This window comes from Saimiri boliviensis, chromosome 9 (genome assembly GCF_048565385.1).
Source record: "Saimiri boliviensis isolate mSaiBol1 chromosome 9, mSaiBol1.pri, whole genome shotgun sequence".
Lineage (NCBI taxonomy): Eukaryota > Metazoa > Chordata > Mammalia > Primates > Cebidae > Saimiri > Saimiri boliviensis.
Genome location: NC_133457.1, coordinates 52,806,870 through 52,822,071, shown reverse-complemented (window position 1 = coordinate 52,822,071; position 15,202 = coordinate 52,806,870). Strand labels below are relative to the sequence as shown.

General features: G+C 36.2%; 1 protein-coding gene across 5 annotated transcripts in view; it reads left to right on the top strand.

The window, feature by feature from the left end:
- The window catches only part of NCK1 (NCK adaptor protein 1), a 79,283-nt gene that overhangs the window by 54,039 nt on the left and 10,042 nt on the right, over positions 1 to 15,202 (top strand). For 4 of the 5 annotated variants that reach the window (XM_003930958.4, XM_074405876.1, XM_010341582.3 and 1 more), the window contains one exon: positions 4,517 to 4,760. In XM_003930958.4, the coding sequence (XP_003931007.2) occupies positions 4,535 to 4,760 (226 nt within the window). In that variant the 5' untranslated portion in view covers positions 4,517 to 4,534. Of the gene's footprint in view, positions 1 to 4,516; positions 4,761 to 4,781; positions 7,798 to 15,202 lie in introns of those variants that run through there. The other variant, XM_010341585.3, reaches the window with a different exon arrangement.

Here is a 15,202-nt window from a genome sequence, read left to right as displayed (position 1 = left end):
ATATCTCACAAAATTATACAAACCTTAGTTGTAGCTTAGCATTCTTCTATGATTCTAACCCAAAGGTACACTAACAGAAAATCAAAATGACTTGTATATGAGGCTGTTCATTGCAGCACTATTTATCCCAGAAAATTAGAAACAACCCATCGACCCATCAGGTCCAGTTGAAGGAAGTGCTACTTCTATAATGATGAAGAACTGTGCAATTGTTAGAAGTAGTAGATACATTAGTAAAGGAAATCTCATATGCTGCTGTGGAATGAGCTTAAGGATATATTATTAAACTGAAAAAGATTAAGACAATATAGTATATCCCTGTGTGTGTATGTGTATATGCATGCATGTGTGTGAGTATGTTTTGTTGTGGGGGTAGATAAAAATTAGAATTTTCAATTTTCTTTTATATTTTTCTTGAATACTTTCTTTATTAAAAAAAAAAAAATAGAAACATAAACCAAAACAAATAAATGGCTATCCAATGGGGTGGGTGGGGAAAGGGAGGGGAGAGAAAAGAGAATGTATGGAAGAAGACCTCTCGAAATGTATCTTGCCTGATAGTTTAGCATTTAGAACCATCCAGATGTTGTACATAATTATGAAACAATTACGTTTTAAAAAGAGAAAATAAAGTGATCTTCAAAAAATGGAAACAAGTGAGCCTAAATCTACATCCAATTGATGTCATAGCCATACAGAAGTATATATTCTACCATTTCTATAAGGTTTTATGTCTTAGAGTAATGGAATAATTAGACAAAATTTTCCTTCAAGAATAATCATAGTTTCTAAAAGCTACGCTAGCAAATCATCATTTTGGAAACAGTTTATCTAGGCAGTGTACATCAGTGGCAGATAAAACCATTGGGTAGAGATTTGGTGGATAAATCATAAACTTTATAATGGATAAAACTTTATAATGCTACAGCTCTACCATTCAGTCTTAATATCACAGAAAATGGTTCAGGCAGACATAATGTGCCTCCTAATAAGTGGCAATAAGAAGTACATAAGAATATTTATGAAGTATTCTTGCAACAATGACAAAACAACCTAGAAAAAATAAAGCCTCTAGAAATAATTACCAGTTTATAGGAGATAGTGGTGATAGAGGAATACCACGAAAATATACATTAGCTAAATACACGATGTGGGAAATGCTACAGGACAAACGAAGCCAACTTTTTTTTTTTTTTTTTTTTTTTTGAGACGGAGTTTCACTCTTGTTACCCAGACTGGTGTGCAATGGCGCGATCTCGGCTCACCGCAACCTCCGCATCCTGGGTTCACGTGATTCTCCTGCCTCAGCCTGCTGAGTAGCTGGGATTACAGGCACGTACCACCATGCCCAGCTAATTTTTTGTATTTTTAGCAGAGACGGGGTTTCACCATGTCGACCAGGATGGTCTCGATCTCTTGACCTCGTGATCCACCCGCCTCGGCCTCCCAAAGTGCTGGGATTACAGGCGTGAGCCACCGCGCCCGGCTGAAGCCAACTTCTTAAACAAATAAATAAATCACATAGAGTGAGGAAAGAGAATGGTGTCAGAGACTTAAAACATATTAGCTTAAGTGCAATATATCGACTTAGTTTGGATCCCAGTTCAAACCAACTGTAAGAATTTTTTTTTTTAAATATACTCAGCAAAACTTGAATATTAGCATTAGATGAAATAAGTGTTGCAGGAGTTCTTAAACTTAATAAACACCTTTTCAGAAGGAGCTTTTGAAAATATATTGATAATTGAATTTTAATATAATTGACTTATTTACAATCTTATATATTTTTATGCATCAAAAACATTATTTTGAATAGAAGTTCTGTGTTTCACCACACTGCCAGAAGGCAGGAGGAGAAGCCCATGGCTTACCCTATTTATGCCTGGTGTTCCATTATTGGAATGCTATGCTTGAGAGAGTTATTTATATCCTGCTTAAGGTCATCACCAAGGTCTGATTTTTCACACACAAATCACACAAATAAATTTTTCACACACAAATTGGGTTAAAAAGGGAAAAATGTCAAGAGCCCTTGATTTGTTAATTTTTGAGGAGTATGGGTTTTCAATCTCTTAGTACTTTTATGAAATCATAGGATTCCAGTTCCCTCGTCAAAAATTAGGGGGATAGGTGAATCACAAGGCATAATACTGATAAAGTCGGGTGATAGGTGTAGAATTCATTATACTATTCTTTACTTCTATATATGTTGAAATGTCCCATAATTTAAAAACTTAAGGCATTATATAAATTTTCAGTTATTATACCAGTAATGTAGTAGAATGCTATTTTTGTACATTCTGGGGAGCACTAGATAATATTGGTGATATTTTTGTCACCCTGATAGGTAAAGTATATTTAAGTTTTAGCTCATTTCTTTAATAACAGAGATATTCAGGATCTTTTGAATATTTTTTGACTTCGTGTTTTTCAGTTTTTATTTTAATTACACTTTTTATTGTCATTTCAAGAGTGTTATATAAATGGAGTAATATAGTTAACTTTTGGGATTGGCTTTTCTTCACTGAGCATAATTCCCAGGAGAGTCATCCAGGTTGTTTTGTATATCAGTTGTTCCTTTTTGGTATGGGCACACCAGTTTGTTTAATTATTTGCCTATTGAAGGACGTCTGAGTAGTTTCCAGTTTTTGACTGTTAGAAATAAAATTGCTGTTAACATTAATGTAAAATGTGAACACAAGTCTTCACTTATCTGGGATAAATACCCAGGAGTGCAGTTGCTGAGTTATATGATAATTGTGTGTTTAGTTTTACAAGAAACTATCAAGATGATTTTACAGAGTAACCATACCATTTTACATTCTCATCAGCAGTGCATGAGCAATCTAGTTTCAATTTACCCTTGTCATCATTTGGTATTACCACTCTTAACCATTCTGACAAGTGTGTGTAGTGACATCTCAATATGGTTGTAATTTGCATTTTCTTAATAGCTAATGATGATGAATACCTTTTTGTGTGCTTAATTTCCATCTGCAAACCTTCAGTGAATGTCTCTGTTTTTTTGCCTGTTTTCTAGTTGGATTTGGTTTTCTAATGTTTATTCGGTTTTTCTAACTGCTTAAGATACTCAGTTCATTAATTTATTTTTAGCTCTTTTTATTTGCTAATGTTACTATTTAAAACTAAAAATCTTTCTGTATACATTCCTCTTGATGCATCCCCCAGGGTTAGATGTATAGTTTTAAAAAGTATCATTTACTTCTGAGTATTTTCAAAATTCTATATGAGTTCTTCTTAAACTCATCAGTTTTTAGAAGTTTTCAAACATATTTGGTATTTAAAAACTTACCTTTTTCTTATGGTTGTTAGAGAATATGGTTATAGGATACCAGTTACATGAATGTTGAGACATTCTTTATGGCCTGGCATTTGATTAATTTTTGTATGTGTTTCATTTGTATTCTGTTTGGAAGCAATACTCTGTATATCTCTATTAAATCAGACTTACTGGTTGTAAAATCATTTCTTCTCTACCCTTAATAATGTTTTTATTTTTTTATTTTTTGAGACTGAGTCTGGCCCTGTTACCCAGGCTGGAGTGCAGTGGCACGATCTCAGCTCACTGCAATCTCCACCTGCCAGGTTCAAGATTCTCTTGCCTCAGCCTCCTCAATAGCTGGGATTATAGTCGCCAGCTACCACACCTGGCTGATTTTTGTATTTTTAGTAGAGACGGGTTTCACCATGTTGGGGAGGCAGGACTTAAACTCCTGTCCTCAGGTGATCCATCCACCTCGGCCTCCCAAAGTTGCTGGGATTACAGGTGTGAGCCACTGTGCCCAATATTTTTATTTCTTTTGTTGTTTTATTATTGTGATAATATGTTAAAAATTGTCCTCTGTGGTAATGAGTTTGTCAATTTCTCCTTGTGGTTTTATCAACATATTTTAGAACTATCTAGTTAGGTACATATAAGTTTAGATATATATATTGAGTAGAACCTTTTTCATTGGATAGTTGCCTTTATTGCTAGTAATGGTCTTTGCTCTTAAAATTTTGTTTGATATTAATATAGCAACACCAGTATCTTTACTGATTGATTTGTTGGTTGGTTGATTGAGACAGTCTCCCTCTGTTGCCCAGGCTGGAGTGCAGTGGCGCGATCTAGGCTCACTGCAACCTCTGCCTCCCGGGTACAAGTGATTCCTCAGCCTCCTGAGTAGCTGGGACTATACGTGCGCACCACCATGCCCAGCTATTTTTTGTGTTTTAGTGCAGATGGGATTATACCATGTTGGCCAGGCTGGTCTCTCACTCCTGACCTCAAGTGATCTGCCTGCCTTGGCCTCCCAAAGTGTCGGATTACAGGTATGAGCCACTGTGCCCAGCCACACCAGTCTCTTTAAATTAGTATTTGCCTCATGTATTTTTTTTTCTATAGTTTTTACTTTTAATCTTTATGTCTTTAGATTTTTAGGTGTGTTTCTTTTGAAAAGCATGTGGACTAATACTATTTCAACCTTACATAAAAATGTTTTCCATGTGTTTACAGTGCTGAAGCTGTTGAAAGATGGCAGAAGAAGTGGTGGTAGTAGCCAAATTTGATTATGTGGCTCAACAAGAACAAGAATTGGACATCAAGAAAAATGAGAGATTATGGCTTCTGGATGATTCTAAGTCCTGGTGGCGAGTTCGAAATTCCATGAATAAAACAGGTTTTGTGCCTTCTAACTATGTGGAAAGGAAAAACAGTGCTCGGAAAGCATCTATTGTAAAAAACCTAAAAGATACCCTAGGTAAGATATTTCTGCTTCTTTTTTTTCTTTTTTTGAGATAGAGTCTTGCTCTGTCACCCAGCCTGGACTGCAGTGGCATGATCTCGGCTTATTGCAACCTTCATCTCCTGGGTTCAAGCAATTCTGCCTCAGCCTCCTGAATAGCTGGGATTACAGCCATGTGCCACTGCGTCCAGCTAATTTTTTTGTAATTTTTTTTGAGACAGAGTCTCACTGTGTCGCCAGGTGCTAGGCTGGAGTGCAGTGGCACAATCTCGGCTCACTGCAGCCTCCGCCTCCCGGGTTCAAGCAATTCTCCTGCCTCAGCCTCCCGAGTAGCTGGGACTGCAGGCACACGCTATCACGCCCAGCTAATTTTTGTATATTTACTAGAGACAGGGTTTCACCATGTTGGCCAGGATGCTCTCCATCTCTTGACCTCGTGATCCACCTGCCTCGGCCTCCCAAAGTGCTGGGATTACAGACTTGAGCCACCGCGCCCTGCCAATTTTTTTGTAATTTTTAATAGAGACGGCGTTTCACCATCTTGGCCAGGCTGGTCTTGAACTTCTGACCTTGTGATCCACCTGCCTCGGCCTCCCAAAGTGCTAGGATTACAGACATGAGCCACCGTGCCTGGCTAAGATATTTCTTATTTCAAAAAAAAAAAAACAAAAAAAAAAAAACAAAAAAAAACAACAAAAAGAAGTGCTTTGTTTTAAGTGAAACCTGGAACTTAGTTCTTTGTACATAATTCTGGCAGCAGTGTACGTAATTGACTTGAAAAGGCAAGGGCTGGGTAAGTTTGACTCATAGCAGGTATTCAACCCAAAAGACAAATGAAGGTCATAAGTGTTAACATGCAGTTTCTGTAAATCTAGGCCCACACTCAAAGTCAAGCCAAAGTGGTGCTAATCAGTAGAACTAACTCTGATCTTCTAGCAGGGGCTCCTTGATCCATGAATGACTATTGGAGTTTAGACTTACAGGCAGAAGTGCCTCTTTGGCACCAAGGCACCTTATTTACATGGCACATAATGAATTTTAACATCTAATGACCTTATGTTTTGAACTTCATTTAAAACCCACCATTTTATTTTTCTATTTGATAAGAGAACTGTGGATCATTACTGTACATGAGCACCTACAGACCTCTTTCATATTTTCTTTTTTTCCCTTTATTTCTCTAAATATAAAGTTTTTGTTTTTTATTTTTACTGACCCTCCATTAGGGCCTGAGACAGTAGAGCCTGCTTGGCACTACATTGGACTTGGCTAAGCTAATAGGAAGGAAATATGCATGGGCGAGGAATGGCCTCTTCTCTTTAAAAAAGGAAAAAAAAAATTAAACTCTCCAGAGCTGACAGGAAGGAATTGGGAGGGACGGAATTTCATTTTTGGTTTTCAGACAAACATGCTATTTGCGTAATGGTTCTTTGTTTGTATGTAGAAGAAAAGTACAATTTCTCCTTGCAAAGACAGTTTGGGAGCAATATAGCATGATTGACAAATACGAAATACTACTGACTCACTACTTTACATTAGTTTTTATTTATTTATTTTTTATGGTTTTTGTAGAGATGGAGTCTTGCTCTGTTGTCCAGGCCAAACTTGAACCCCTGGGCTCAAGCAACTCTCCCACCTCAGCCTGCCGAGTAGCTGGGACTACAGATGCTCGCTACCATGCCCAGCTTAGTTTTATTCAACATTATTGTTATTCTAGAATGTTCTTCTAATTATCATCAATAAAAGACAAATATTTAAAGTTTTTAACCATTGTAAAACCACAAAAACTAAAATATAGTACAATTTGGAGTAAGATATAAAGTAATCAATTATCAGTTTCTGACATAAAAAAATATTTTCAGTGTTCTAAAGGTAATTAAGTAGATATAGTCATGGTCATATTTAACTGCTGAGGTAACTTTTTTAGTACTTTTCGGGTTTTGCCATTAAGACCATTATTTTTAGTTTTTCAGTGGAAGACAAATCAGAGATTTTCCTTCAGTAGCAGAAGAGACCAGGGTTAAAACCAGGAATACTTCCGGTTTTGTAAATACTGCACATTTATTTAAAGCATGTTGATTAGAGATATTGGGTGAAATTAAGGTAATTTCTGTCAAGAAAGTATGCCCCATAGTGATAAGTGCACAGGGTACTAGAATATACTCAGGTAGACTCTTTTGTTCCGTTTTAAAAGGACACTGGTATCTTGGGACTAGAGTGAATATGACAGTAATTAACAAAATATAGTGAAAAAAGTAATATCATAGAGTAAAGGGAGGAAATATCCCAGTATTAGATATTACATATATAAATCTAAAAGCCCATTTAGATATAATTTTTATTGTTTGCTAGTACTCCAGGGATGGCTTCTATACTACATTCTGTTACTGAGACAGTTTTATCAAGGTTTTTAACTATTTAAGTCTTAGGAAATCTCTGTTAACTTTATTACTATATTACAATTATTGCTACAAATATTCCAAGGTGCTTGGAAACATTTTTTTGGGTTAGTGATCTGTAGTTAGCCTATAAAGAGGTGTAAGTCCAGCGTTTGCATTAGATAGCCTTTTTCTTTTCTTGTAATTTCTGCACCCGTTTGGTAAGTTAAATGTCCAGTGTAATTAATCGATTTGTTTCACAGTGGTTGTGCTGGTAGAGACATTGTTTGAAAGTTGAGAAGGAAAAGAAGAAAACAAAAGGATTAATGCATGAATATATTTTAGTACTAAAAAGTGTATATGCTTTACAGCTTCTTCCAAAATAAGTCTAAATAATAAGGTCCTATTTTTGGCCATCATTATTTACTTGTTATACAGGCTGTGTTATAATTTAGAGGAAAAAAAGTTTTGGAAAGAGAGAAGCCTCAGGAAAACTTTCTATTGCCTGGGTGTGGGCCAGGTCACATGGATTGGGTGTGGGAAGTTTCAGTGTTGCAGAACAGACCAGGAAGCTCACTGAGAATTATCCTGAGCTGTGTCTAACAAACTGACAAAAGAGAACACGGAATTTTTCTTCAAAATGGATTGGTTAAACGTCTTTAAAGATTTTTTTAGTAAGTTAATCTGTTTATTGTTAAATCTATTGTTTTCTTACAGTTGTGAATTAGATTTTCTGCTTTTGTAAATTTAAAGGAAAACTTTTTGGTGGGTTTATGTAAGCTAGTATATTATGCTTATGTAATATAAACCAAACGATTGGTGATACATCCAAAAATTGTAGTTTTGACTTGGTAAAGTAAAATAATTTTAAAATGTTTAACATGAATGTTTAACAAGTAGAGAAAGAATATAATTGGTTTGGGTTTGATGCAGTTCTAATTCAGTAACTTTCAACTTGGCACAGACATTTGAAGTGATTTAAATAAATTGTAAACATATTAAAAACATTAGAAAAAAGGATTAGATGAACAGATTTCTTCATGCTCAACTTTTGAGTTAACATTCTTTTTTTTTAATGACTTTTAACTTTTTTTTAGAGGAACAGTGTAAAGATAATCTTTAATAAAAACACTAGTAAAGAGAATGTTTTTAGTTAATCAATATAGTATTACTAGAAATTGATGTTTTGATGAATGCGAGAGTTGATATTTTTGATATGAGTTACGAGAACAGCTGTACGACAAAGAGGAATATAGTGAATTCTTGACTGTTACTGAGTTTGGGTCATGAAGTCGTACTAATAATAATTTATAGAGCCTAATTCTTTTGGTTCTGCTGGTGGCCTCCTTATGATCTTATCATAGTGAACTTGATTTGAATTTCTTGAACGTTTGCTTGGTGTTTCTACAAAAATGAACAGAGAATTATTAGAGAAGTCTCTTATGCAAAACAAGCCTAAGGAAACAAAGAGTAACCTGATGAGAGATTCCAGAGAAAAGGGCAAAGGAGAAAAGGAGTAAGCACTTGTTGAAAAAGAATATTGTAATTGTAATATGAAGACTCACTTGTTAGCTTTAGTGTGTCCCTCTGGAATATGTCTCTTCCGTTTACTTTTTGGGGAGTTACTAAAATTTCAGATCTTTGCATTTTCATTTTTTGGGTGAGTTTTACCTTTGAAAAACTTATTTGCTCATTCATTTGTTCAACACATTCTTATTGAGAGCCTTCTCCAAGCCAGGCAGAAATCATAGGGTGAAAAAATAATACTAACTCTTGCAAATCCTACATTCTGGTGGAAAGGTGTGGGATGATTGTTATTTATTAAAAACACAGTGAATTCCATATCTAGGTTTAGTCATAAGCCATGTTGACCATAAATCAACCAGAAATAATATAAAGGAATCCATTGTGGCCAAGAGTAGCTGCTCACACCTGTAATCCCAGCACTTTGGGAAGCCAAGGTAGGTGGATCACTTTAGGTCAGGAGTTTGAGACCACCCTGGTCAACATGGTAAAACACTGTCTCTACTAAAAATGCAAAAATTACCTGGGTATGGTGGCAGGCACCTGTAATCTCAGCTGCTTGGGAGGCTGAGGCAGGAGAATCACTTGAACCTGGACATGGAGGCTACATTGAGCCAAGATTGTGCCACTGCACTTCAGCCTGGGTAACAGAGCAAGACTCAGTCTCCCCACTGCACTTCAGCCTGGGTGACAGAGCAAGACTCAGTCTCCCCACTGCACTTCAGCCTGGGTGACAGAGCAAGACTCAATCTCAAAAAAAAAAAAAAAATCCGTTGTGTCATTGATAAATTCAATATATATCATCGATACAATGGTAAAATTATTCTTTCTACTGAGTCTTAGGAAGTTGATAGTTAATGCATCTGCAGACCGAGAAACAGGATTTGAAATTGCAACCAAAATGTTCCTTTGCCCAATCCCTGTAACAACTCCAAATTTTTTCTTTATTTTGCCAGGCAGTTTGTCAGAGTAGAGACAGGCTATTGATCTACTTCCATCTACTTCCTCCCTGAATGAGCTTACAAAGTAGAAGAAACAGAGTATTACGTGCTCTTTGTATGGTAGCCAGAATATTTTTGAAAACAAAAATTGCACAATGTTTTAAATAACACAGAACAAAAAAAATAATTTATTTCATGTAGATGAAGTGAGCCGATGAACATATGAAAATTTAAACAAAAAACTGTAATGGAAAGAATACCATGTATTTAGTATTGCTTAGTTCTGCTCCCAGCCATGTGGCCTGCAATAACTGAACTTTTCTGATTTCCTGTTTCTCGTAAAGGAGAGAGTTGGGCAAGACTAAATGATCCTGGAAAGTCCCTTCTAACTCTAAAGTCTTACAGTCCTGGTAAACAACTAAGGAGTCTTAAGTGTGTCATAGGGATTGAGGGAAAGCAATGAGGGAGAAATTGGTTTTGAAGTAGAAACACGAGAACAGAATTGTAGTTCACTAAGGAAATAGAAGAAGCAGGAAAACTTTCTTTGGCCCCATCTCAACACTTACTCAGTGATATAGATGAAGGAAGAATGACACGCTTAAACTGAGGAATATTGGAAGCACTAACTAACTAACATCAAGATAGACATGAACAAGATGAATAGGAACAGACAGTGTTGTCAAACTCTACATTAAAATTTTAAAAGGAATTGTATAGATTGGTGAGCACCTAGCCTGGCAGCAGCTTATGTGAATAAAAATCTTAGAGCTGCTGTGGTGATGTATGAACTAGAAGTCCTACTTCTAGTCAGCACAGTCCATGATGACATTTATTCAAATCCGAGAGGTGCTCAGGTGGAGGAATGCAATAGCTCCCTTATGTGTGTGTGGGTCAAATAAAACATGATGTAATTAATCCACTTTTGATAGATATTCTTCAACAATGGTATTGAGAAACTTGGATGCTTCCAAATACTGGCATCCAGTATATCAAGGATTTGGAAACCAGGTTACATAAGGAAGCCTAGGAGGATCGTGCTGAACTGTGAGGTCAGGAAGTGCTATGACCTGAATGTTTGTGTTCCCCAAAACTCAGTACGATCTCTGCTCACTGCAACCTCTACCTACTGGGTTCAAATGATTCTCATGCAACAGGCACCTGAGTAGCAGGAATTACAGGTGTGTGCCACCATGCCTGGCTAATTTTTGTATTTTTAGTAGAGATGGGGTTTTGCCATGTTGGCCAGGCTGGTCTTGAACTCCTGGCCTCAAAGGGTCTGCCTGCCACAGCCTCTCAAAGTGCTGGGATTATGGGTATGAGCCCCCATGCCAGGCTGTTCTTTGACAGTATATAATTAGTCTTAGACATAATGTGTTTAAACAAACTTCCAGAGAGGATCATTCTAGGTCTTACTGATCTTTTGCATTTCTGACACAGAACTGTGCAAATTCTGAATTTTCAAAAAAATCATTTGAAACTGGTCTATATTTTCAGGTAAAAATTTTTTTGTGTGTGTTTTCCTCATATCATTTATTCAGTTTTACTCAATTTAACATTTATTGAGAATCTGCTATGTGCGACAGCCATTGTTGGCCTTTGAGCAGTGATGTCATGTGAGTGCAGCTTTATTTATAGGAAGAGTAGACTGGATGTTGGGTTGACTGAGGGAGAAATTTGAGTTAATAAGGGAGCTAGTTTTATCAGGGTCAGGAAATCTTTGGTACTACGTAATAGGCCTGAAGAATGATCATAATGGAAATGGAAAGTGTTGGCAGTAAAGAGATAAAAGATGATTGTGAGGATTTGATGTAAGACTCTTTAAAAATTTTTTTTATGAGGTAAAATTTATATAACATAAAATTAGCCATTTTAAACTATGTAGTTCAGTAGTATTGAGTACATTAACAATGTTGTGCAGCCATCACTTCTGATTCCAAAATGTTTCCATCACCCCAAAATTAGTTACTCTCAATCAGTCCCTGGCAATTACTAATCTGCTTTCTGTCTCTATGGATTTACCTATTCTGGATAATTTATATGAATGGAGTCATACAGTATGTGACCTTTTTGTGTCTGGTTTCTTTCATTTAGTATAATATCTTCAAGGTTTATCCATGTTGTAGCATATATCAGTAATTCATCCCTTTTATGGTGGAATAACTTTATTTTTTTCTTTCTTTTTTTTGAGATGGAGTCTTGCCCTATAATCCAGGCTGGAGTGCAGTGGCACAATCTTGGCTCACTGCAACCTCTGCCTCCTGGGTTCAACCAATTCTCCTGCCTCAGCCTCCAGAGTAGCAGGGATTACAGGCGCCCGCCACCTGCCTGGCTAATTTTTCTATTTTTAGTAGAAACTGGATTTCATGGCCGGGCGCGGTGGCTCAAGCCTGTAATCCCAGCACTTTGGGAGGCCGAGGCGGGTGGATCACGAGGTCGAGAGATCGAGACCATCCTCGTCAATCAACATGGTGAAACCCCGTCTCTACTAAAAATACAAAAAATTAGCTGGGCATGGTGGCGTGTGCCTGTAATCCCAGCTACTCAGGAGGCTGAGGCAGGAGAATTGCCTGAACCCAGGAGGCAGAGGTTGCAGTGAGCCGAGATCGCGCCATTGCACTCCAGCCTGGGTAACAAGAGGGAAACTCCGTCTCAAAAAAAAAAAAAAAACAAAAAAAACGAAACTGGATTTCATCATGTTGGCCAAGGCTGGTCATGAACTCCTGACCTCAACTGATCTGCCCACCTTGGCCTCCCAAAGTGCTGGGATTACAGGTGTGAACCACTGCGCCTGACCAGCTGAATAACTCTTATATGTGTATATCACATTTTGTTTATCTGTTCATCTATTCATAGATGGACATTTGGGTTGTTTCCACATTTTGGTTATTGTAAACAGTGTTGTGATGAACATGCATGTACAATTATTATTTGGATATCTATTTTCAGTTAAGTGAATACCTAAAAGTGGAATTGCTGGGTCATATGGTAATTCTGTTTTGCTTTTTGAGAAACCATCTGTTTTCCACATGGTGGCACCGTTTTACATTGCAACCAGTATTATAAAGAGGGATTCTAGTTTCTCTACATCCTTGCCACCACCTATTTTCTTTTTTTGTTTGTTTATAGCCATTATAATGGGTGTAAGGTAGGGTCATTATGGTTTTGAATTGCATTTCTCTAATGACGAATGATACTGAGGATCTTTTCATGTGCCTGTTGGCTATTTGTATATCTTAGTTGGAATAATATTTATTCAAGTCCTTTGCCCATTTTTCGATTTTTGTGTTCTGGATACTAGATCCTTGTCAGAATTATGATTTGCAAATATTCTCTTCTAAGTCTATAGATTGTCTTTTTACTTTCTTGATAGTGTCTTATATACAGATGTTTTAAATTTTGATGAAGTATAATGGATCTTGGTTTTTTTTGTTGCCTATGCTTTTAATGCCAGTATCTAAGAATCCATTGCTAAATCCAAGGTCACAGATATTTACTTCTATTTTTTCTTCTAAGAATTTTACAGTTTTAGCTCTGACATTTGGTCATTTTGAGTTATTTTTTGTATATTATTTGAAGTTGGAGGCCAGTTTCATTTTCATTGTTTTATTTATGGATATCCATTTGTTCCAGTACCCTTTGTTGTAGAAACTATTGTTTCCTCCCATTGAGTGGTCTTGGCACCCTTAATGAAAATCAATTGACCATGGATGCATGGGTTTATTTTAGAATTTCTAATTCTGTTTCACTGCTGTATATGTCTATCCTTATGCCAGTATCACACTGTTTTGATTAGTGTGGCTTTGTAGTAAGTTTTGAATTGAGAAAGGGAGAGTCCTTCCACTTGATTTTCCTTTTTCAAGATTGTTTTGGCTACGTGGGGTCCACCTTGCAGTTCAGTGTGAATTTTAGAATCGGCCTTTTCATTTCTGTGGGAAAAAAAATGGTAGAACTTTAGTAAGGATTGCATTGAATCTGTGGATTGTTTTGGACAGTATTGCCATCTTACACAGAATATCTTTCCATTTATTTACGTCTTCTTTAATTTCTTTCAGCAGTGTTTTGCAGTATTTAATATATGAGTCAGATACTTCCTTTGCTGAATTTATTTCTATGTATTTTATTCTTAATGCTATTATAAATGGAATTGTTTTCTTAATTTTGTCTTTGAATTGTTCATTGCTAACATATAGAAATATGACTGGTTTTGTGTGTTGATCTTGAAACTTTGCTGAATTTGTTTATTCTAACTGTGGGAGTGTGTATGTCTGTGTGTATGTCTGTGTATATTCTTTGGGATTTACTATTTATAAGATAATGTCATCTGTGCATGCTTTTCCCCTTCCCTAATTGCTTTGGCTAGCACTTACAATCCAATGTTGAATAGAAGTGGTAGAAGAGAGCATCCTTGTTCTTGTCTTGTTCCTGTTCTTAGGGTGGAAAACTTTGTCTTTCACCATTGTGTGTGATGTCAGCTCCACAGTTTTTTGCAGATGCCCTTTATTATATTGAGGAAATTTTCTTCTAATCCTATTTTGCTTAGCATTGTTACCATAAAAGAGTTTTGGATTTTGCCCAATGCTTTTTCTGCATCAGTTCAGATAATCATCTGTTTTTTTCCCCCTTTATTTTACTAATATGAGGTGTGTTGTATTTTCATATGGTGAACCACTCTTGAATAAATCCCACTTAGTCATTATATACAGTCCTATTAATATGCTTGCTAGATTTGGGTTTCCTAATACAGATAATCCTTATTTTTCACAGATTCCGTATTTGTGAATTTACTTATTGGCTAAAATTTACTGATAAGCCAGAGTTGATACTTGGAGTGTTTTGTGGACATGTGCAGTGTGGCAAAAATGTGAGTCGCCTGATGTGCACATTCCCAGTTGAGGCAGTGTTCTGCCTTCTTATTTCAACTTTTGTACTATAAACAAGTGTCCTTTGCGCAGTCTAGTTAGTGCCACTTTTTTTTCCCTTTTGTGCTTGTTGATGATTTTGCTGTTTAAAATGGCCCCCAAGCATAGTGATGAAGTGTGAATTTGCCTTATGGAAAAAATGTGTGTTAGATAAACTTCATTTAGGCATGAGTTGTAGCAATGTTAGTTGTGAATTCAGTGTTAATCACAATTTACATTAAACAAAGTGTCTGACGAGAAACACAAATAAAGGTTATATAGTGATTAACAAAAATATGACTGAAGGCTAACCCTGTTTTTCCCTTAGGAGCCATGGTTCAGTATTTGTGAATTCAGTATTTATGGTAACTTTATAGAACAGAACTACTGCAAATAAAGGAAACCAACTGAATTTTGTTGAGGATTTTTGCATCTACATTTCTAAGTGATATTACCAGTTTTCTTTTGATAGCTTTGGTATTCTGGATAAAGTTGGCCTCATAGGATGTATTAATAAGTATTCTCTTCTTTTTTCTTTTTAGAGATGTTTTAGAAGCATTGATGTTAATTCTTTAAATGTTTGGTAAAATCCAGTAATGAAACCATCTAGTCCAGAGCACATTTTTGATGTGATATGTTTTGTTACTGATTTAATCTTTTACTTAATATATGTCTGTTCAAATTTTCTATTTTTTCCTGAGTCAGCTTTGGTAGTT